The 21121-nt window shown below is 40.7% G+C and overlaps 5 protein-coding genes across 6 annotated transcripts; 3 read left to right on the forward strand and 2 right to left on the reverse strand.

The window, feature by feature from the left end:
- The first annotated feature begins 451 nt into the window (after positions 1-451).
- Positions 452-2168, forward strand: LOC116382467 (lysophosphatidic acid receptor 6). The gene is made up of 2 exons (XM_031845545.1): positions 452-614; positions 880-2168. Exon 2 carries the CDS (start codon positions 1089-1091, stop codon positions 2055-2057), a length of 969 nt encoding a protein of 322 aa, XP_031701405.1. The 5' UTR covers positions 452-614; positions 880-1088; the 3' UTR covers positions 2058-2168.
- ints11 (integrator complex subunit 11) lies at positions 2129-10234 on the reverse strand. Its single transcript, XM_031845544.1, has 17 exons — positions 10056-10234; positions 9683-9780; positions 9081-9154; positions 8756-8984; positions 8548-8646; positions 8433-8467; positions 8210-8348; positions 8037-8101; positions 7547-7736; positions 7388-7471; positions 7217-7306; positions 6051-6213; positions 5803-5913; positions 4920-4981; positions 4660-4802; positions 4299-4428; positions 2129-2516 (listed from the first exon to the last, which is right to left on the reverse strand). Exons 1-17 carry the CDS (start codon positions 10081-10083, stop codon positions 2451-2453), a joined length of 1806 nt encoding a protein of 601 aa, XP_031701404.1. The 5' UTR covers positions 10084-10234; the 3' UTR covers positions 2129-2450.
- Positions 10235-10649: 415 nt separating this feature from the next.
- cptp (ceramide-1-phosphate transfer protein) lies at positions 10650-12002 on the forward strand. 2 transcript variants are annotated; one of them, XM_031845210.1, is made up of 3 exons: positions 10650-10731; positions 10853-10999; positions 11087-12002. In XM_031845210.1, the coding sequence occupies exons 2-3, from the start codon at positions 10872-10874 to the stop codon at positions 11607-11609; spliced, it is 651 nt and encodes a 216-aa protein (XP_031701070.1). In that variant the 5' UTR covers positions 10650-10731; positions 10853-10871; the 3' UTR covers positions 11610-12002. The 2 variants fall into 2 exon arrangements, with proteins under 2 accessions (XP_031701070.1, XP_031701071.1); XM_031845211.1 differs by having other exon boundaries at positions 10657-10731; positions 10866-10999.
- Positions 12003-12030: 28 nt separating this feature from the next.
- Positions 12031-15558, forward strand: ubxn10 (UBX domain protein 10). The gene has a single exon (XM_031844354.1). It carries the CDS (start codon positions 13574-13576, stop codon positions 14315-14317), a length of 744 nt encoding a protein of 247 aa, XP_031700214.1. The 5' UTR covers positions 12031-13573; the 3' UTR covers positions 14318-15558.
- A 360-nt stretch (positions 15559-15918) lies between these two features.
- Positions 15919-20436, reverse strand: ddx19a (DEAD-box helicase 19a). The gene is made up of 11 exons (XM_031845170.1): positions 20237-20436; positions 20024-20087; positions 19724-19907; positions 19541-19633; positions 18255-18357; positions 18019-18133; positions 17686-17863; positions 17337-17574; positions 16727-16889; positions 16449-16640; positions 15919-16357 (listed from the first exon to the last, which is right to left on the reverse strand). The coding sequence occupies exons 1-11, from the start codon at positions 20297-20299 to the stop codon at positions 16296-16298; spliced, it is 1455 nt and encodes a 484-aa protein (XP_031701030.1). The 5' UTR covers positions 20300-20436; the 3' UTR covers positions 15919-16295.
- Positions 20437-21121: the final 685 nt, after the last annotated feature.

Here is a 21121-nt window from a genome sequence, read left to right on the forward strand (position 1 = left end):
GAGTCACAATTTTACTAACTCATTTGAGAGAAGAGTATCTGAAATGTTACTACAAATTACCAACCTAATGCTATATTAATAATGCAACAGGATTTGTGACAAATATCATTATATCATAGCATTACAGAAAGCACGAGCTCCTGGAGGACATAGATATGGATGTTATGTGCACAAGATATTATTTTGTTTACAAAAGATCCATATTCATATCTTGCAATAACTTCATTAACAATTAGCAATCATACAGTGTGTGGAAATCTTGGAAGAACAAAAAAAGAAAATGTGAAGCATGCTTGACCTCTATGTGCATTTTGTGTGATTATGTCAAGCTACGCAAATTATGAATACACTCGTAAAAGCAGACTGTGTGCATATTCTAGTGTCATCATGCTATGGCTTCCTGCCCCTCTCTAAACTCCACTCCTACAGTACACTGAAACAGGAAATTAAGACGCCTTTGCAAAGAGCAGCATTGCATATGCTCACTGTATTCAGAGAGGAGCTGTTCAACCAATGTGCCGCTACAAACGAAGCTATTATCTCATGTGTTGTCAACATACAGTGTAGCTTTCTGCATTTGGAGATAAAGCAAAGTAGTCAAGCGAAGTACCTTGGTAAGTGTTTTTTTCCTAAACTCTTTTTGTTTTATTTCAACATGTGTATAGTCTAGGTTTAGTTTGTGTAAAGAATTTAATGTTCATCTAATGTTTCAGAAAAGTTGTAAGTGAATGCTACAGTAAGTTTAAGTAACTTTTATGGTTTTTAAAAAGTGATCAGTGTGTCACTGCTATTTTTTAAATAAATGTAAAGTAGTAATTACATGTGTGAGTAAATGTTTACTATGTGTTAAAATGTCCTCCCTGTTTTCCTTGTTTTCAGAAACATGAACAATACAGAACAATGTAGTCAGCTTCTGGAACAAAATAAAAGAAAGAATGACTAAAATAGATTTGTGTCAAAGGTGGTGAAAAAGTGAAAGTGGAAAAACTCTGGATGGAAACACGTTTGTGTTTTTCACAGTAACCAATGCAGCAGCGTTTATGAGAATCAACCTACACTCACTGACTTTCATTTGACAAAACACTGCAATGATGAATGTGACAGGTGGCGACTGCAGTACCCCCTCAGCAGAGTACCAGTACTACTTCTTCCCAACGGTCTACATCCTCGCTTTAGTTTTAGGTCTACCAGGAAATCTGGCTGCCCTCTTCGTCTTCACCTTCAGGACCACACCCCGCACAGCCTTCAGTGTTTACATCAGCAATCTCGCTCTGGCAGACATCGTCATCCTCTGCACGTTGCCCTTCAAGATCCACTACCACCTCAACAGAAACAACTGGGTGTTTGGGGATGTCGTTTGCCGTGTCACTGGTATTATGTTCTTCGCCAACATCTACATGAGCATCTGCTTCATGACTTGCATCTGTGTGGATCGCTACATGGCCACGATACACCCGCACAGCTATTTGAGGCTGCGGAGCCCCTGGTGCTCCCTGGTTGTGAGTGTGGTGCTCTGGTGTGTAATTGTAGTGGCTATGCTGGTCTTTGTCCTCCTGGGACCCCTGGAAACCAACGCAGACGGATCCGGAAGCCGCAGCTGCTTCGAGAACTTCGCCAAGAGAGAGTGGAACACGCGCTTGGCGGTGTACAGCCTGCTGTGCCTGATCTTTGGCTCCCTGCTGCCCTCCGTGATCATCCTGGTGTGTTACCCGCTGGCTGCGAGGCGCATCTCCATGATAAGGACTAAAACAGCCCAAAAAGCCGTGAGGGTCATTTACACCATCCTGGCCATAACGCTGCTCTGCTTCCTGCCCAACCATGTGGTGTACCTGCTGCACCTCCTTCGACGGATGGAGGTCATCCAGAGCTGCTACTTGGCCAACGCCATCTACAACGCCAGGCGGTTCACTATGGCGCTCGTCATCCTCAACACATGCCTGGACCCCGTGCTTTACTACGTCACCACCAGCCACTGCAAATGGAGGCAGTTAAAGATGGCATGGCTGTGGGGAAGAGTCCGGAGAAGGAGGGGTGTCTATACCATTGCAGTGAGCTGAAGGGTAACGGTGTATGCATGTTGTAAATATATCTCCTTATACGAGTCATTGTTTATTTAAAAAAAAAAAAAAAAGAAAAAAAAAAAAAAGAAGTGTTTATTGAAACTGACTTTGTACATCAAAATAAAAGGGACGAATCAGACTTTGATTTTCTTATTTTCCTCATCCTCAACGAGTCTATGACAGAGTCTCCTACATCACTTAAAGAAGAATGGGCTAATAAGGATCACTATCCCAACACTAGAAGAGAGCAAATTCAAAGTTTACAGGTACAAATATGTAATCCTCAGTTTTCAGCCTCCACAAATCCAGGTTCAAAAGAGTGAGAGTACATGAATTACTTTTAGTGGGAATTTTCCTTCAAATGTTTGTAGTTTTGGAACAAAAGATATTTCAGCAGAGTCCAGATGGAAGCCCCTTTTTCAGCAGAGTTGATAGGAAGCTGCCGAGGTCCTCGTCCTGACAAAAACAAAAACAAATATAAAACAAACATAAAGTCAAAGCGGAAGCATTGGAAGGAAAGACAAAGCACCATATTTTTTACTTTAACACATGTTGACATAAACACATACCTCGAAAGAGGTATCAGTACATAGACAAATCGAAGAGGACAGACAAAAAGTACTTTTCAATCGTAACTCATAGATATACGTCACTGCGGCTCCCAAATTTTCTTTTACCTGATGACACCTTAAAATTAAGCAGTTGCTACTTGCAACCCCTTGTTTCTGCACACAGTATGTCATACACTCTAAAAAGGTTAACTATGTGATATTCCACAAAAAAGAACAAGCATTGACGAAAAGTCGAACCATTATCGTTTAATCAACAGATTATGTTCGCAAGTAATTGTTTGGTCTAGAATATGTCCGAAAATACTGAAATGTCTGAAAAACTGCTTCAGACTGCTTTTTTTGTCTAAAAAACACAAAGATAATCAGTTTACAATAAAATAACATAACAAGGCAGAAAAATATATTTGATCAGCTGAAAATAATGAATGTTTGGATATGACAAAGAGGCAGACATGTTTATATTTTACCCTTTGTGCTTTGCACGGCGCACATGAAGCCACAGAACCCACTCACCTTCCGTTGCGCAGTGACAACAGCAAGGTTTCCCCACCTTCTACTTGTAATTCAAAGCCCCTACTCTCATACTGTCTGCCCACATATGTTTTTACTTCTTGATCAACCTTTTTTCAGGGCCATTAGGGTAGATAAACATTGTTTCACTGATATTTCGCTAGCGGTGCGGTCTGACCAGGTTTTACCCAAAACAAATGCACTCACGTGCTGCGGCGAAAAGGATCTGGGACAGGAAGTAGTGTGGGCTGGCAGTTTTAATCATCACTCATTCATTTAAAATAACAGGGAGCAAATGTTGCCCTAACTTTTTGCACAAATAATCTTAGTTACTAGTTCCCTACTTTTATTGACTATGCAAATATCCTACATGGACTCTGTGGGTCTACTTGACCCGTTGCTATTTGTCCGGAGGGCTGGATGATGCAGCCGCCACTGCTGCTCAGCTGTCTCAATAAGCACCTTGAGGGCACAAAAACTCATGCAAGACTGATATTTATCCCCACAGGGTTGTGCCTTATTCACACTTCTTTTTATTACATTAACAGATGACGCAGAGGTTGAAAGTTTCACAGAACTGACTCTTCGGATATGCCTGTGGTTAGCGAGGTTGTACGGTGGTGTGATGATCACTATCTGAGACTATTTATAAAACCAAGGATATGTTGACCCTCTCAGACCTTGTTAAAAGGAGGAAAAGTGGAAATTGTGGATAGCTATAAGTACGTGGGTGCTTGTTTACAATCAACTCTACAAATATCTGACCACTTAAGGCCTTTTGGATCTGTTTCAATATATATTTATTTCCATGCCAATGAATTACTCCTGTATAAAGATTTTAAAAAAGTGCTAAGTTTTTGGTGCTGAGTGGAAAAGAAAAGTCTCATCTTAAAACAACAGATGAAGTAAGAATCCTTGATGTCATTCTCAATGTAAAAAACAAACAAACCAGTTACTTATTATTAATATTTTAACATACGTATTGTAATGTCCTTATATCTGACCTGCCAGTTTCCTTGGGACAAGTTTACTTGTCTTATTGTGTTTCGGTATTGCGTTTATGTTTTTATGCTGTAATGTGCAAAGTTTTTAAAAGACCATTTAGATGACAAAGTAAAATTAAATCCGTGACGCAAAGACGATGAACATATTTTACCTGATAACTCCAGGAAAGCAGCAGGACCTTGGTGTTGGCGTCTTCAGCAGAGGAGGAGACTTTGATGACGATGGACTCCACCATGACTGTACCATCGGGGAGGTGCTGGATGGTGTAGCCTTTCAACACGCTGAAGCAGACAAATGCAAAAAAACGAGGGTTTATAATAGATGGTATCTTACATGTCACAAAATGCAGTGAAGTATATCACAAATATAATAAAATAATTGAAAATGAACTAGACACGCAAACAAACGACAATGGAGGAAAGTCGAGAAAGTGGCTGGTGTAGGTGATAGTAGATTAGAAAGTGGACGCAGGAGGCCCGGTGAATCTCCTCCTCCTGCAGTGCTGCTCTCACCTCTTGAGGTGTGCGTAGATTCTGTGAAGCGTGTCGGAGTCGCTGTGCGGGTCCTGGAGCTGCACGCGGCAGGTGAAGCGTAACTGATGTTCGTTGAGGCCCAGCTCCTTCAGGGCCTGCTCTGACGACACCAGCTTCAGACTCTGTGCTCGGGGAAAGACAACGAGGAGTTGCACCATCATCTGCCACTAGACTGCAGGTCACACAAGTATTTAAAAAGTGTAAAACAGCAACAGACTTACAGAAGTATTTGAACTTACGTTTTCTTTCATGATCAGGGTTCCATGCATGGTACGGGGCTTTTTGGGATCAGGAAGCGGCCCTTCAACACAAGAATGGTTTAGAACATAAATAAACAAACAGATAGAAGTCTTCGGCGTAGATTTGGGGGCTGCTGATTGTCCCTGCCAATATTTTCACAGATCTCAGCGGGTTGTTATGAAGAAAGAGCAGATACTTGACCTGACGATCTGGCAACCCGCTGTACTACGCATCGTCAGGAAGAAGAAGTCCGAACAGTTATGAATGGTCGGCGGTTTGAAGTGGTTTGTATTATACTTTAAATGTTTCAGACATTGTAGAACTGAAAACATTTTTGGTCGATACAACCAACATTAGTCTGATATTATATTCAAATTTGAGGCGTAAGGTGTTTGTGATTATTGCCCAGACTTTGGATTTTATCAAACAACTTTATTACTGTGCCTGCATAGCGACATAAATCATACACAAGTCAGAATCTTCAGACAAGTCAAATTCTTTGTATGTGCAACATACCTTGGAAAATAAGCGGTTCTGATTCTGAAACTAGACAAAAAGTCAAGAAAGAGGATGGAAAACCATCATTGTACTTTCCTGATAGGTGGCACTTCTCATTTCGTATCTGGTTTTACAGTCTATCATCTCACATACATGACATTTGCCAATTTGGGTTATGATATTTAGGTGACACAGGCCATGTACACCACTCTGAAAAAACACTTCAGTCTTCAACAAATGTCAGGAATAAACAGAATTGTGAAAGTGAAACTGCATAGGCACCCTGGAAGCCATCGTGACCAAAGACAAAACTTTGTGCCATTTTATTACTCCTTAGGTTGTGAATTAAACCAAACTAATTCCTTAACAATCAACAAAACGTACCTCCGAGAGCCATCTCTCGCTTGAGCAGGTTGAGTGAGATATCCACAGGCACGCTGGGATTTGTAGTCACAGTCACTGTCTCTCCGTTGGCTGGCATGTGGCAATCTATGCCTGCCATTCAAAAAAAAAAAAAAAAGACATTAACAGCACTGACAACGCCTTCTCCTTATCCTACTGTGGGCATGCAAACTTTTAGCAATGACTTTTAACGGGCCTAACATTATCAATGTGGATGGAGATGCACTTACTGAACTCCTGTTCAATCTTGCCCTTGAGGAACTCCATCTTCACGGCCTCCCCGTGTACCAGCAGCATGTTTCGAGGCTCAGCCATGCGAATGAGCTGCATGATGCCCTTGGCATCTGCATGGGCACTGAAGGACATGTACTCCACCTGTAGCTTCACCTCCAACTGTAAGAATCACAGAAAATGAAGTCAACAGGTATTGTTAAAGGAGTAGTTTGATTTCTTGGGAAACACACTTATTGGCTTTCTTGCTGAGAGATAGATGAGAACTCTCTCTCTCATAGTTTCATTAAATATGGAGACAAATATCTTCTTATCTTATCATAGACTGAAAGCAAGTGAAAACAAACTAGAAAGACTGTCTAAATCTCAGTAATAGAGTGCTGCAGGAATGAGTCCTAAAACCCGGAAATGAGTCGGCATTTTTGCACTCCCTCGTCTCAAAGTCAATGGAGTCCTTGAATGTTTTTTTGGTTAGATACCAGAAATAAGTTCTGTGGTTAACAGAAGCTGTAGAGATTTAAACATTTTGTTCTATGACATAAAATGTCAGTAAATAACCTAACCCACTCGTGAATTTTGCAGCTTTTACGTGTTTTAAAAAAGTATGCTAACAAGTGACTAACTGAGACTACTAAAGATCATCACGCCAAACTGTAATCCGCCTTTGACTTCGTGGTGTTGATGTGAAATTATGTTTGTTTAAGTTTGTTTATAGCCTAACTTAAGCTTTTTACTTCTGCCGATTGCATTTATGCTTCAAAAACCATAAAACTGGTCTTCATTTGTGAAGATTATCTTAATGAACAGAATGTGTTCGTATCATAAACCTTTGTTTACCGCAGAGTTTATTTTCTGCAATAATCCAAAGTTCAATTGAAAAGTCCCTTTGGCTTTTTGTGGAGGGAACCAGTGCAATGCTAACTTCAGAGTTGGCCAACAAAAAAACGTCATCTTTGCAGCAATCTATAAGCATGTTATAACTCATTTGTTTACTCTGAACACAAAAGTGTAACAGTAACATGTTGTGGTTTTATCAAGAGTTATGGAGAAAAGAATAGTCCCACACATAACCACGTTATTTAGTTAGTGAACAGTAAAGGCATAAGTAGGCAGATTTTGTGATCCCATAACTGACAGAGATGAAAGGGAAATTAAAAACTCTTACTGTTGATCTCCCTTCCATTTCCAGTTTCCTCTGCCCATTTAGGATCTTGTGACCGATTGTTCCTTGTACACAATACCCAGGCATGATTACCTAAAAGAGGCAGAACTAGTTGTTAAAAAAAAACCAAAAAAAAACATAAAAAACATCTTCTGTTGTCTCTTCGAGACTCACCATGTTTTTCTCATGGCCAGCCCATTTCTTGAAGATTTGCAAAGACTGGCCAGCATGCAGCATACCTGGTGTGGCAAACACCACCTGAAAGTGCACACATTGTTGTAGTTCACTGCCATTTAAACTTTTTACACATCGGAGGAAAAAGAAACAACTTACCATCGGCCCAGGATTATCAGCGTAGGAGCGATCAAACGGCTTGATGTGCTTAAATTCAAACATGTTTCTCTGTACAAAGGTTTTTCGAATCTTCTGGTTGGTCCATGTTATGAAAAGCTTGTAATAATGATTAGCTTTCTCCGTCAGCCCAGTGGAGAAGTAGATCGGGGCCTTTAGGTTCATTCTCTCCCTGTTTGAGGAGAGGAGCTGATTAGAGTGTCTGTCCAATGAGTCGGCACTTGTTATAAAAAAAGTTTAAAACAGAATACCACCATTATTCTATCAAGCGTAGTAAAATGAATTCAGCTATTTAAGAGACATTTATTTAATTGGAAAATCAATATGTGTTATAACTTATATAGGGACCAGTGAGTACCTCCACACATCACTTTCACTATCATCTTTGCTGTCTTATTTATAGCTTAAGCTAAATTCACATAAGCTACAGACAGTTTATGTGAATTTCACTTCTTTTGAAGAACAAACCTACCAAAATGTTTCCAACAGGATGCAGAGTTCTTGTGCTCTCCCGAGGGCAAAAACTGGAATGAGAACCTGAAAAGATGAGAAAACTAAAATTTGAAAATAATCCCTCCGTGATGCAATATAAGACAGAAAGTAAACACCCCAAAACACAGAAATTCCACTAACTCTGAAAATTACCTTTCCTCCTCTTTCTATGCTTTCATGCACTTTCTTCAAAAAGTCCCTCTCTCTGCATCTCTTTGAGTCCCGGATGGTGGTGGCATATGTAGACTCTGAGATGAGCATGTCTGGACGGCACTTGTCGATCCACGCCGCACTGCAAATATACAAACACAAGGATGAAGAGACTGTAGGCATAAACTCCAGCATATAATCAATATATACAGCAAAGGCCACTTACCCTAAATGCCTGTCAGGTGTCATGTTATAGTCTCCCTAAAAATGAAAAGACATTATTCTGAGAACCTGTCTGTCAAATTCCCTCTCTGATACAGTGCAGACTTGTTTACACTCACCGTGTAGACCACAGACTCTAATCCCACTTTGATGTGCACCATGGCAGCTCCCAGGACATGGCCTGCATAGTACGCCTTGATCTCCAGCTCATCATCCACCTGCCAGCAGCACAACAGAAACAGCTTGATTTGCCATCAAAAGAGACGAGCAGCTGAAACCGAAATGATTAATGGGCGGATATCTTCAAAAATGACGTGAGCACTGCACCTGGACGGTTTGGTGCAGGTTCAAAGGTACCACTTTCTTCATGCAGTCCTTGATCATCTGCGAGGTAAAGAAGTTGGTTTCTCCCTTTTTGTCGACGGTGATCTTCCGGAAGTCCTCCAGCAAGATGGGACAGATGGCCTTGGTGGGATGGGTCATGTAGATGGGTCCATCGTAGCCCACCATCTCACTCATGAAGGGCAGAGCGCCACAGTGGTCCAAGTGGAAATGGCTGAGAAAGGAACAGGTAGCCATGTAAAAAAACAACAACACCGGATTGTTTTATTTATTCTATCTATATCGGTGAGAGAGAAATGACACAACAAACCTGATGATTACACAGTCCAGAAAATCAGTCAGACGCCCATTCTGGGTTATGTAAGAAAAGTCTGGGAAACGTCTCTGCAATGACAACACAGATTTGCGTTTAATTGGGATTAGACTGTAATTTATCTTCTCTACAAGGTCCAAATCATATGAAACTCATAATATGTCTTAAAAATACGTTTTGAGGCTAATACATTCAAAACAAGACTATAAAGACTCTAATGTCAAAGCGATGGTTAGCCAGACCAACAAAACCCCTTAAAGCAACCACCTGGTGATGAAACTGCAGGTGTTTAAAAACATTTATGAAACGAGAGATGGGTGTATGTGGAGATTGTATAATGAGCATCCTTATAGGATGATTCTGTTAGAATTAAATCTGCATGGCACAACTTTCATGTAATGCAATGATTTCTGTAATCAGACACAGCTGTCTTTGTTGTTATCATGATTAAGGGGCAAAAGTCTAAGGTTTTATGTCAGGCTTCAACTTAGTGCACAACAACTTGCTTGTGTTAGCTAAGTCGTTTTAAAATGTATGTTTATGTTGCCGTTTATCTTACCAGGATATTTGTCTTTTGAAATACAAGCTAGTTGACTTACATCATCATTGTATCCCATGTGCATCCCACAATCGAGCATTATGTTTTTGCCTCCGATAGAGACGAGGATGCAGCTGCGGCCGACGTCCTGTCCAGCACCTTGGAGAGGGAACAGTGAAGTTGAGAGAAAGCTTTAAAAAACAAAACACACTAAGTTAGCCTCGCCAGCTAAAATAACAGCTGCTGGCAGTGACGGGTGAAACTTACAAGGTGTCTTTGACCATCACAACAGAAAATACACAAGTTATTACTGCTCAAAGAGCGCCAGACATTGTAGCGAATATATACCGTCAAAAAGTTACAGACTCATTTATTGTTGACGGAACTAGCATAGCAGGATGCTAACGTCCCACTGTTGCGTTACCGTTACTCACCCAGTGGTGTTACTTTTATTTCAGGCATGTTTTCTCAGCTTGATGTTGAAGATAGAAAAATGACACCCAGTTAGCCGAGGAGGCCGGTCTGCTTCCGATGTACAACTCCTTGTTCACAAAGATATGCTTATTGTCCACCTTGTATACATGTGGGTCATTTCTAGTACCGACTACCAGAGTCTAGCTTGCACACTTCCGGGAAGCGCTTTCACAATAAAACACCTTTCTGCAAACCATGTCACAAGACTTGACTACAAAAAGCTGATGTGCTTTGTTTTGAGTTTATATTTACATTCATTCACACAACGCATGTATTTTAAAAGGTTGATTCCAGTATTGTCAGAAACAATATTAAATAAAGATTTGACATGCTCAGGGCACAACCATTCCACATTTCACAGTTAGTTTTTCTCTTCTTCCCTGTTTTTTCTGCCAATGTCACGGCAGGCCACAGAGTGTGTGGTTCCCTTGTCTTTAATTTATCTCACGGTAGAGACTATGCTCCGCCCGAAAGCGAAGCCAGCGCTTTTATTTTTAAGGCAAAGTTGTACATTTCCGGTGTTTTTCCGGCTCGAGTCTGCGTAGTAGAGGCGGAGCAGAGCAGGAATGACCTGTCGTTCCACTGACATGAAGAGTACCGCTTGAATTTCCTTTTTTTTCGAAATTTTTCTTGCAGGTAATGTCTTCGGTCTCTTAACTTACACGTCAATACTTACATTTATTACGACCTCCAGTTGGTTGGTAGCCGTTAGTCACATTTGCGCATCTATTTGTTGCCTGTTGGCTTTTGTCGGTAGCACTTCCGTATAGAAAACCATGGCTGGTACTGAAGAAGACCAGAAATTCTGCTTACAGGAGGTGCTCGATACTTTCAAGTTGTGTTTGTCGGAGAACAAAGAAGTCTATCTTGAACACTACGTCGCTGGGTGGCGTAAACTCATAAAGTAGGTGTATTGTACATACTATACTCAGCTGAAACGGTCTAGAAAGTGTCAGGTGGTAGCAAACTGTTTTGTTAATTTTGTTACTAGATTGCTGAACAGCTTGGGGAGTGTTTTTGGCTTCATCTCCAAGGATGCTGTCAACAAGATCCACATCCTGGTGGCTCACTTGAATGGTGAGAACGGGTCTCAGTATGTCACCGTCCAGTCAATGGTGAAGTACGAGCTGGAGAACGAACTAGTGGACCTGACCAAGAGAGGCGGCCACCCAGAGTCCGGCTGCCGCACCTTACTGAGGCTCCACCGTGCACTGAGGTGGCTGGATATCTTCCTGGACCGCCTCCGCACCAGCAGCGAGGACAGCAAGACTTCCGTCATGTGTTCAGAGTCTTACAACGAGTCTCTCTCCCAGCACCACCCGTGGGTGGTCCGCAAAGCTGCAGGCATGGCGTTCTGCATGCTCCCGGGGCGCCCTGCTTTCTTTGAAGTGATGAACGTAGGCCCCCCGGAGCAGGTCGTGGCCAAGCTGGGGGAAGCTCTGCCTCTTATCTCTGAGGTGTACCAGATCACAGAGCAAATTTACACTCAACACAACTTAATGGACTTACCATAGAGAGCAAACAATTTATATTATTTGACACTTCATACATTACATGGGCTGTCAATATAGCTGCTGTTTGTTTTTAGCAACTTAAGGGTTGTTCCTCATCTGCAGTGTTATTAACTAAGCATACGTTCACTGATGCTAATCTGTATATTCTACATTTTTTAAATAATATGTAAAACTACTGCCAATTTAAATGTTGCATGTTTATCTGCAATTTTTTATAATGGGCCTCTTTTAAACTCAACTTTTGCTTGTAGATGTATTCTATTTAAAGTTAAGTAGATGAAGGGAACAGTGGGGCCCAAGTCTTAGCTCACTGCTAAGAGCTGTTTGTTTTAATTATTTATTCCAAAAATTGCTAAAAAAAAAAAAAAAAAGCATTTGCAACTATTTTGACAATCAGTTAATCACTGAAGTAAAAAAAACACCAAATATTGTATGTTTTCATGTTCTGAAATAATATAAAAATGTGCTGCCCTTCTTGCTATTTTCTGTTTTTTGACAGATTCCATTAATAGCAAATTGATAATGATAGTTGATAATCAAAATAATTGTTATTTGCTGCTTTATTTAGAACCGATACCAATCATGATTTTATGCATTAGAGAAATGCATGTTTGACATAATGTAATAATAGGGCCATTAGGTCTCATACCAAATTCCATTGAAATACTGACAGATATATTCAATAGATCATGAATATGATATTGTATGATACCAGATATTGCATTCATTTCTGTTGTCTTTCATTTAATAGACCAATGGCAAACTGCAGCCTTAACGGGAGAGAAGCAGTTTCTAAATCACTTCTTCGGTGACAGGAAAGTCTAAACGTGTCAACGAATTTAACTGAGACATTAAAAAGCAAAACATACCCAAATAGTAAGAGACAGAAGTGGATACTTTATTCAAAAACACAGTTAAATGGCCAAACCAAATACTGAGACAGTTTTACTGAGAGGGAAAAATATACAATGAAACAAAGTTTTTAGCCTTGCACTCAGAGTTGCTAACCCCGCTGTGTGTGATCTAAATGCAGTTTATTAATGTATAAATCACAAAATACACTGCTGTTATTTATTTGAAGTGGTTGGTGTATTGTTTCTCAAGAATGTACTGTAATATATACATATAGTATCATTAATTCAAATATAATGTATAAACAGTGTAGCATTATGAAAACATGTTCACTTGGTTGACGATTGTGAATGTTTGATTTGATAATTATCGATTCATTTTGTTACCTGTAGTCTAAAGTAAATAAGTACATAAGTTAACTCTGATGGTGTCATGTTTTTATAATCCGGTGCGCATGGTTATCAACGTCAACTTCTGACTTTCTTTTCTCTTGTGAACCAACTGTTATAAATAACAGAAGTCCAAATAGACTTAATAGTGGGAGAAGTAGCGCTGTGTGTAGTACTTTCAACACCAACCACAGATTTAAAGCATATCAACGTGCATTGTATACAAGTACATTTACTCAAGTACTGTACTGAAGTAAATGTGTGTGGTACCAGTTTCTACTAGATTTCAGTGGAAAATATTGTTTAATACATTGTTTGATAACTTTAGTTACCTATTCCTACACAGATTTAGATTAATGACACAAAATAAAATCAATGAATACATTTTGTGTAGTATTTTTAGCTGCAGTTGCGTACTTCCACCACCAGGGGGGGGGGGGGGGGGTCTCCTCGACTAACACTGCAAGTCGTCATCAAGGCAACCAGACTGTCATAGCAACCTCGCTGACGCTTAAAGAGAGGCACTTCCGGTAGGAACTGGATGGAAAAAGCGACAAACGGCATTTTTCAGCGTTTTAACTTGTAATTTAGCTTCAACGGGAGGACGCACCCTATTCTTCCACGTAGTGAAGCGGCTTCTAAACATCAACGGGTATGGTTGTCTTCGACTCTTATTGTGAAGGACTGAAAAACAGACTATTCTGAGCTCTCCCGACGTTATCAATGCATTCAACCAGGCCAAAGTCCTCCAAAGGGCGAAGCAGACCGGCTGTTAACGACTCTTCGTGTTCCGGTGACGCTGACAGACGCACACCGGGACCACAGGTTGTGTCTCCAGATGTTCCCGTGCACAGCAGGCCGGACAGAAACCTACGCTCCCAGTCACAACCCATAATGTGGCCGGCCAGTCAGCTGAGCCAGGATGGGGTTCTGCAGATGTCGCAACACGCCCCCGCAGCTCCACCGCAGTCCTTGAACAAGTACAAGGTTCTTCCGTCTATAGGTAGAAGGCAGTCAGATGCGAGTCTGCACAAAAACATGTCCAAGCTCAGCCTGTCTGGTGATGCTGTCCTGCAGCAGAGGCCCAGACACGAGGAGCCAGATCTCCCCAAAGTGAAGGATGTGACCCCCCAGACCAGCAGCTCCGAGGTGGACAAGAGGGCTGGGCCAAAGCCCCCTGATCCAGGACCTATAAGGGCCAAAGAAGCTGGCAGTTTGCTCCTGGCTATCCGAGCACCATGTGGTAGGAGGTTTCAGCAGCACTTTGAACCCACAGACACTCTGCTGACGGTGAGAGCCAGTGCAGAGCTCAGGTATGAAGCAGAGTACGGAGGGGCTTCCATCGAGACCATGGATGTGCCACGCAGGACCTTCACAGACATGGACATGAGCTTGGCCCAGTGTGGCATCTTGAACAGATCGCTGTTGTGCATCTCACATAATGAAGGGTTCGGGGAGTACCAGTGAGCTTAAATGTTTTTTTTTTTTAAAGTTTTGCAGCTCGGGCTTTGTAGTGGTATTTAAAATCCCCCTCCGTGTGTTGCAGAGTTTGATGAAGTAGACGCAACTTTGTGTCCAGCAGTTCAACGTTTAAGATATAAACAAAAAAATTAAATGAGGGAGAAGCAGCAGAGCCCATTTGTTTTTTTATTGATTTTATATGCAAAAGATAAATATATCTTTCAGGACGTTTGGGGCTTCATAAGTAGTAGATATGCTGTAAATGTGAATTTTTTAAAACTAATTTAGGTAATTTAACTTCTTTTGTTCCATATTGGACTAAAATTATTATTCTTAGACTCACTATTTGTAGACTATTAATAATTTTGTCTTAAAACATGTCTGGAGAGAATATTTAAGTATTTTTTGGAGCTTTTGATGACAGAAAATTCAGAACAATTCGATTCACTAATGCATCTTTACTGGAAACTTGTTTTACTGCACGATTTCTCAGAATACTCACTAAAACGTATATATAACCAGTTGACCTATGAGGACGTTTAAAATGACAAGTATGTTCTATTCCAGTCAAGACAGTAGGTGATTAGTAAATTAACGAATGATCTGTCAGTTATTGATTTAAAGAAAATTGGATTCATTTGTTTATCTGGTATTTAACATCAAAGCATACGCGATACGAAATGCTGACAAATACAGCAACAAAATGGGTTGTTGCATTTATTCACATCTTTTCTTTTCTGATTGTTCTCATTTGCCAAATATGCTTTAATTCGGATGCAGAGGCACAGTACAGCCAATATATTTACTTTCAGAGTACAACTACTGCCCTGCTGTATAAACACAAAACATAAATACTTAATCCTGTGACTGGTTGTTGATTTTACAGACTTGTATGTGTTGAGTCACAAGTTGAGATAAACCAACAGAAGATATTTTGACATGCCGCAGAAGGAAAAGCACAGGTGTAATTATTCAAATTAAGAACGAACAATGCCGTCCTTGTTATTAGCAACACCTGTTGCTTTTCTGAGTGAAAATGATCATCAGCAACCAACCCTCAATGTGTTCTGAGAAAGAACTCCTTTTACATGTTTTCATACTGAATGGAGCCACAAAATAATTTCTGGATGGATGAAAGCTGTGTTCTTAATGAAGCGTAAAAGTACCACGACATGACGCCTCAATCACCTGAATATATTGTATACTACCTGAAGAAAAATGTTTTCATTATATGTTTAATAAAAGATTCTGAGCAACATTCATTCTTTTCACCAATATAATGGTCTTGCTTGATACAATGTCTTTTCTCTGTATTGCTAAAGCTGTCGTGCAAAGAAAGCATTTCAACTGCAAGAAACGGAACAAGTTTAATATGCAACAGTAGTTATTTATTCTTTGTCCACACAAAAAGAGCAACAGCTCTGGCTTCACAGTTCAACATCAAACTAAGGAAACTAAGCTACCGCTACGAAAATGCGTCATGTCACTCAAGGATATATATATATATATATATATATATATAGATATAGATATATATATATATAGATATATATATATATATATAGATATATATAGATATATATATATATATATTTTTTTTTAGATCAGTCACATTCTTATATCTCTCTAATCCTACATGAATAATTAACTTTAGATGATCGAACGCAACACTGCAAACCGTGGACTGTAGTGTCGTCACCACCCTTCTTAAATGCTGTTTTAACAGCCAGTGGTTGGTTTATAGTCTCTGGTAGACCGCTTAAAGGCTTAAAGGTGACTTCAGTGATCAATCAAAGTCGGACACATCAAATGAAAAAAAAAAACGTCGGCACAACTTACCGCCGTGAAATAAGTTTGCATAGTGAACATTAGCATGCATCTCTCTTCTGTAAACAATAGAATGTAAACAATAAACCCTGGAAAGAACTCAACAGTTGAGGTAACTGGTCCAACTGTTCCGGTGTTACGTCATGCTCGTAGCACTTCAGCTCATCAGCTTCTCCATTTCTTCCAGATTGCTGGTGTCGAGCTTCGTGATGCTCCTGTCTGTGGGAGAAAGATAAGAGATAAAAGTCATGTTAGGATCCTTATATTTGCTGTTCTACGTGATTAAACTGGAAAGAAACAGGAAACGTACTGAAGTGCATCTCAATTTGGTTGATGATATCCATGCTGCGTTTGCTGTCGACCATATTAACCGCAAATCCTCTTCTGCCGAAGCGTCCCGTGCGGCCGATCCGGTGGAGGTACGTCTCGTTGTCGGCATTCCCAGCCATGTCCACGGGGAGGTCAAAGTTCACCACAAGAGACACTTGTTCCACATCGATACCTGTGATCAACATAAACACTAATGAGCTGGAGACCTCAGAGCATAAAGATTGATTTATTATTTTATTTTTACAAGCTCTCCCTCACCTCTGGAGCACACGTTTGTAGTCACGAGGACTTTCTCCTTGCCTTTCCGAAAGCGTTCGATGACGGCGGCTCTCTGCTCCACCGTCAGTTGCCCGCTCAGTAAGGACACCTGGTGCCCCTCTGCGATCAGGTTTGAAGCCAGCCAAGCAGCCATCTTCCGAGTCTAAAGAAAAAGCTAATCAGCTAAACATACTACGTCCTGTCAGGGGACATTTTTCCTGGAATTGGAAATATTAATTTGTGATAAATACACATGTTATCTGTCAAGTTTATCAAAATTCTAGACCCAATTAACAAATGGCATTTTATCTTAGGAGAGGAAGTAAGACTGTGATGTGCATACACTTTGGACCCGTTATGCGTGTATAAACGTTTAAACGTCATTAAATTTAAAAAAGGCTCCAATCCTCCAACATTTGGAGCAAGCTCAGTTTGCCAGATCTATTTAAGAATAAAGAGCTAAAACCAAAGCAAAGATCCTTTTGTAAATTGCCTACATGATCACTGTATATCCGACTCTCTCTAGTGCGCTAGAGTTGGGTTGTAATCCAGATCTTTACGTTCATCATAATTAAGTGCGTACTAAGCAGGGTTAAAACAGCTGACTCACATGGCAGAAGATCATGGCCTGTGCGACGGTGAGGCTCCCGTACAGGTTACAGAGCGACGTGAACTTGTCCTCCTTCTCCCGACAGATCACATAGAACTGCTTGATGGTGTCCAGGGTCTCCTCTTCGCGTTTCAGCCGGATGATGTTGGGATCGGGAACCACCTGCTCTGCAAACCTCCACACAGAGTCCTCAAAGGTGGCAGAGAAGAGGAGCATCTGGCAGTCCTTCGTCAGCTGTCTGTGTTGACACAAAGACAAGCAGGAAAAACATTGTGTCAAGAGGATTCGCGTTGACTTGACAAAGCTCTTTTATTCTCATCGTTGGTACGTTTCTCTGAGAGGAACCCACCTGTGGATCCGTATGCTCTGGTCCCGATGACCCTGCGTGGCGATCATCACGTCAGCCTCGTCGAGCACAAACATAGTGATCTTCTTGGAGTCGATAAGCTTGTACTTGGTGCACCAGTCGAGGACCGTGCCCGGTGTTCCAATGACAATCTGTTCCTGCAACTTGACGCCTCGCTCCACTGAACAGAAAGCAGAAATCTATGTGGTGACATAACCGACTCTGGCTCTCTACGAAACATGAGAAACATGTCGGCTCTCTATGAGAGCCGACATGAAATACCATTTTTGCCGCCATTTTGACCAGACGTAATTATAAATATGGTCAAAGTCTTACGTCTGTTTCCCCGGATACCGTAGGCCAGTTTCACATCGGGGCAGAATTCCCCCATCTGCTCGATTACGTGACCGATTTGCAGAGCGAGCTCGTATGTTGGCGAGATGCAAAGGCACTGAAAGAACCAAACAGAATTTTAAATGTAGAGAGAATTTCAAAGTCTACAACTGAACGTCGACACCGGCTGTGCTCTGCAGATGTCATGTTGTGCTCACCAGATGTCATGTTGTGCTCACCTGAGTCCACTTATTCTCTGGGTTTACGTGGCTGAGCATGGCCAGAGAAAAAGCAGCAGTTTTACCCGTGCCAGACTGTGCCTGGGCGATCAGATTCTGAGTTCTGGAAGAGAGATACACACATATTATTATTATAATAAAGAAGGGTGTAACTGTTAAAGAGACATGTGAATCTATTGAGTTTATATGGTACCGTATGTGGTGCCTCAAGGTATTGTATTTCGTCATGTAATGTCGTAAAGTAACGGGCCACACCCAGAGTTGGCGTGGGCATATGACTGTGGCATTGTGGGTCGTTTGCGAGCACAGATGCAGAGAGGAGTGAACGACCCCAGATTAAATTGATTCTGCACGTGGTCCAAGAGGTGCACACGGTGTACAAAGTGTTCATTTGTACATACATTTGTGTGTATTGTTGTTGACCTGCATTTACATGTGTTGCATTTTTTGAGATTGTAGTTTATGTCATTATTAATGTGCTAATATGTGCTAGCCTGTTTGGCAACGGACATTTGCCTGAGAGACTCCAAGGAGAGCTCGCAATTTATGTTAAAATGTTTGTTTATAGTTGTCACGGTGTGTGAGGTGCAGAGAGAGAGAGAGAGAGAGAGAGAGAGAGAGAGAGAGAGAGAGAGAAAACGCGGCAAATAAAGTTCATCAAAGACATCAGTACGAAGCATCGCCATTTTTGCTGGACCAGTGTAGCTACAAAGGGGATTAACCAGACAAACCTGATGTAATAGAAATGATAATATATTTGTATAACTAATGCAAGGACAATAGTTACAGTCCATTTTAGAGCTTGCAACATCGGCAGAAAATGATTTAAACTATTTTGATAATTGCTTGTTTTCTAAGTAATTTTTCATCATCCCGAAAACTGGTCACCTCGAGCACTAGGTCTTTTTTTTAACAAGTTTCTTTTCAGTTCTGTAATATTTTACAGCCCAACAACTAAACAAGGAAATAATTAGTATTAATTGACAACAAAAAGAATCAGTTACAGCCCTACTCCATTAACTTCATGCTAAATTAGCTTTTATGTGTTCTTATTATTGTTATAGTACAAGGATATGATAACTATATATACAGTACTTTGAATTTACACTTTAGTCATTTGAATGTGCTAGAAATGGCACTAAAAAGGGAATTGTTGCTTCTTTTTTAAATTATGTTCTGACTTTTAATAGAGTTCAACGAGTTTTGTTTTTAGAGAGACTTATTAATAATGTTCTGCCCCTTTACTTCTGGATGAAAGCTGGTTTCAGCACTAAGAATGAACTCACGGCTGTGCCAGCATCATGGGCAGAGCGCTCTCCTGGATCCTCGATGGTCTGTTGAACCCCATGTTGTACACGCCCTTCAGCAGTTCAGGTTTTCTATTGTCCCAAGTCAAAGGTAAGTGTTAGAGGGAGGGAAAACATACACAGGTATATCTGCTTTAAAGTCAAATTAACTGCCACGCTTACAGCCTCAACTCCTCAAAGGTCTTCACGGAGTACAGAGGAGACGTGGGGTCCTGCTGCAGGACCTCCACCTGGTTTCTGTTCCGCACCAGACACTTGCGGATCAGTTTGTTCAACAGGGACTGTTCAGCCATGTCCACGATTCTACTCAAACCTCCATCTTCAGTCTTCTCCGGCTCAATGTTGCCTGCACAGGTGGAAACACCCCCCCCCCCCACCCCCCAAAAAAAAGTCAAGCACCACAACTAGGCGGTAAAATTAGGTCCTCGATATGTTAATAATAAAACATTTTTATTAAGTTACCATTTATGTCTCCTCTTATGTCTCGTGGGCCATGCAGTCGGTCAACTTTCTTTGAGAAGTCCACCTGGTTAGAGAAAATACATTATAAGCTGAACAAATGACGGAATGTGTGCTGCTAGGTAGCAAATTAGCTTACGTGCTAATGAACGATGCGCACGTTGGCCCGTGTTTGGTGTTACTTGTATTGAGCCGTTTGTCTCTTTTTAAACTCACCTGTATGGATGGAGCTGTAGCTTCTTGAACATCGACAGAAACTGCCCACGACTCTTCAGACATGTTTAAATGTTAACTGTGTGTTTCTTTCGAAACAGAACAACACTTCAATCAACAATCAAAAGTTTGATGTCAGCGTGAATGATGTGCGTCAAAAGTGAAGTGACGCCGTGCCAACGTGCCGTTGCTCCTGACCTGGACCAACCGCAACCCGCTGGACCACACCACGGATGCTGCCTTCAAACACATCGGAAATATCGAACTTTTCGAAAAAGATAGTCCGCCAGAACCAGCTAATCAAAGTGATAAATAGCCGGGTAATAGGACAGTACTGTTATTTTTAACGTCAGTTAATGTCAACCATAATTCCGTGGCATATCTTGTGTGGAAATAAAACGTTTTAAGAATGATTTCATCCTTTATTGACGATTTAAGAATTACAGTTAAGTTTATAATTCCCTATTTTTTGTATGTTAGCTATAAAATATGTCTAATTATTTTATGTTTTTATTTATGCAACTTTGAAACCAAAATGGCTCTGTTCACTCGTCTAAACAACGTAAAAGAAACACTTGAATCCATGTGATGTTCTATTTACGAAGTTTATAAATACTACTTGAAGGCACCGTAGTATGCCCCTCTGTTTATAATGAACCTGCTGACACATCAGATTATAGACAAAGAACTGCTACGTAATAAGTAAATGTACCAATTAAATGAAATATACATAACGTAGCTCAATGGTCAATAATCAACTAAAAAAACTAATAGCAATTCATTTTTCCCATTTAAAATTTCCTTTGTATATATGTCGTAAATATTACTCTATTAATGTAAATTGAAGTGTAGGGTGATTTAGTTTCTTCATAAAAGTCATTGTTGTAA

The sequence above is a fragment of the Anarrhichthys ocellatus genome, unplaced genomic scaffold (assembly GCF_004355925.1).
Source record: "Anarrhichthys ocellatus isolate YVR2014 unplaced genomic scaffold, GSC_Weel_1.0 scaffold5, whole genome shotgun sequence".
NCBI lineage: Eukaryota > Metazoa > Chordata > Actinopteri > Perciformes > Anarhichadidae > Anarrhichthys > Anarrhichthys ocellatus.

What these genes read in the sequence shown, in the direction of transcription:
- LOC116382467 (XM_031845545.1), top strand. Translation starts at nt 1,089, where the DNA reads ATGATGAATGTGACAGGTGGCGACTGCAGTACCCCCTCAGCAGAGTAC.
- ints11 (XM_031845544.1), bottom strand. Translation starts at nt 10,083, where the DNA reads ATGCCTGAAATAAAAGTAACACCACTGG. An exon ending in AATAAAAGTAACACCACTGG is followed by an intron (nt 9,781 to 10,055) that starts GTGAGTAACGGT and finishes TCCCTCTCCAAG; the next exon opens with GTGCTGGACAGGACGTCGGC. An exon ending in GCGAGAGATGGCTCTCGGAG is followed by an intron (nt 4,982 to 5,802) that starts GTACGTTTTGTT and finishes CTTGTGTTGAAG; the next exon opens with GGCCGCTTCCTGATCCCAAA.
- cptp (XM_031845210.1), top strand. Translation starts at nt 10,872, where the DNA reads ATGGCTGGTACTGAAGAAGACCAGAAATTCTGCTTACAGGAGGTGCTC. An exon ending in GGGTGGCGTAAACTCATAAA is followed by an intron (nt 11,000 to 11,086) that starts GTAGGTGTATTG and finishes TTTTGTTACTAG; the next exon opens with ATTGCTGAACAGCTTGGGGA.
- ubxn10 (XM_031844354.1), top strand. Translation starts at nt 13,574, where the DNA reads ATGCATTCAACCAGGCCAAAGTCCTCCAAAGGGCGAAGCAGACCGGCT.
- ddx19a (XM_031845170.1), bottom strand. Translation starts at nt 20,299, where the DNA reads ATGTCTGAAGAGTCGTGGGCAGTTTCTGTCGATGTTCAAGAAGCTACA. An exon ending in CCCATGATGCTGGCACAGCC is followed by an intron (nt 18,358 to 19,540) that starts GTGAGTTCATTC and finishes TCTCTCTTCCAG; the next exon opens with AACTCAGAATCTGATCGCCC. An exon ending in TACAAACGTGTGCTCCAGAG is followed by an intron (nt 16,641 to 16,726) that starts GTGAGGGAGAGC and finishes TGTTGATCACAG; the next exon opens with GTATCGATGTGGAACAAGTG.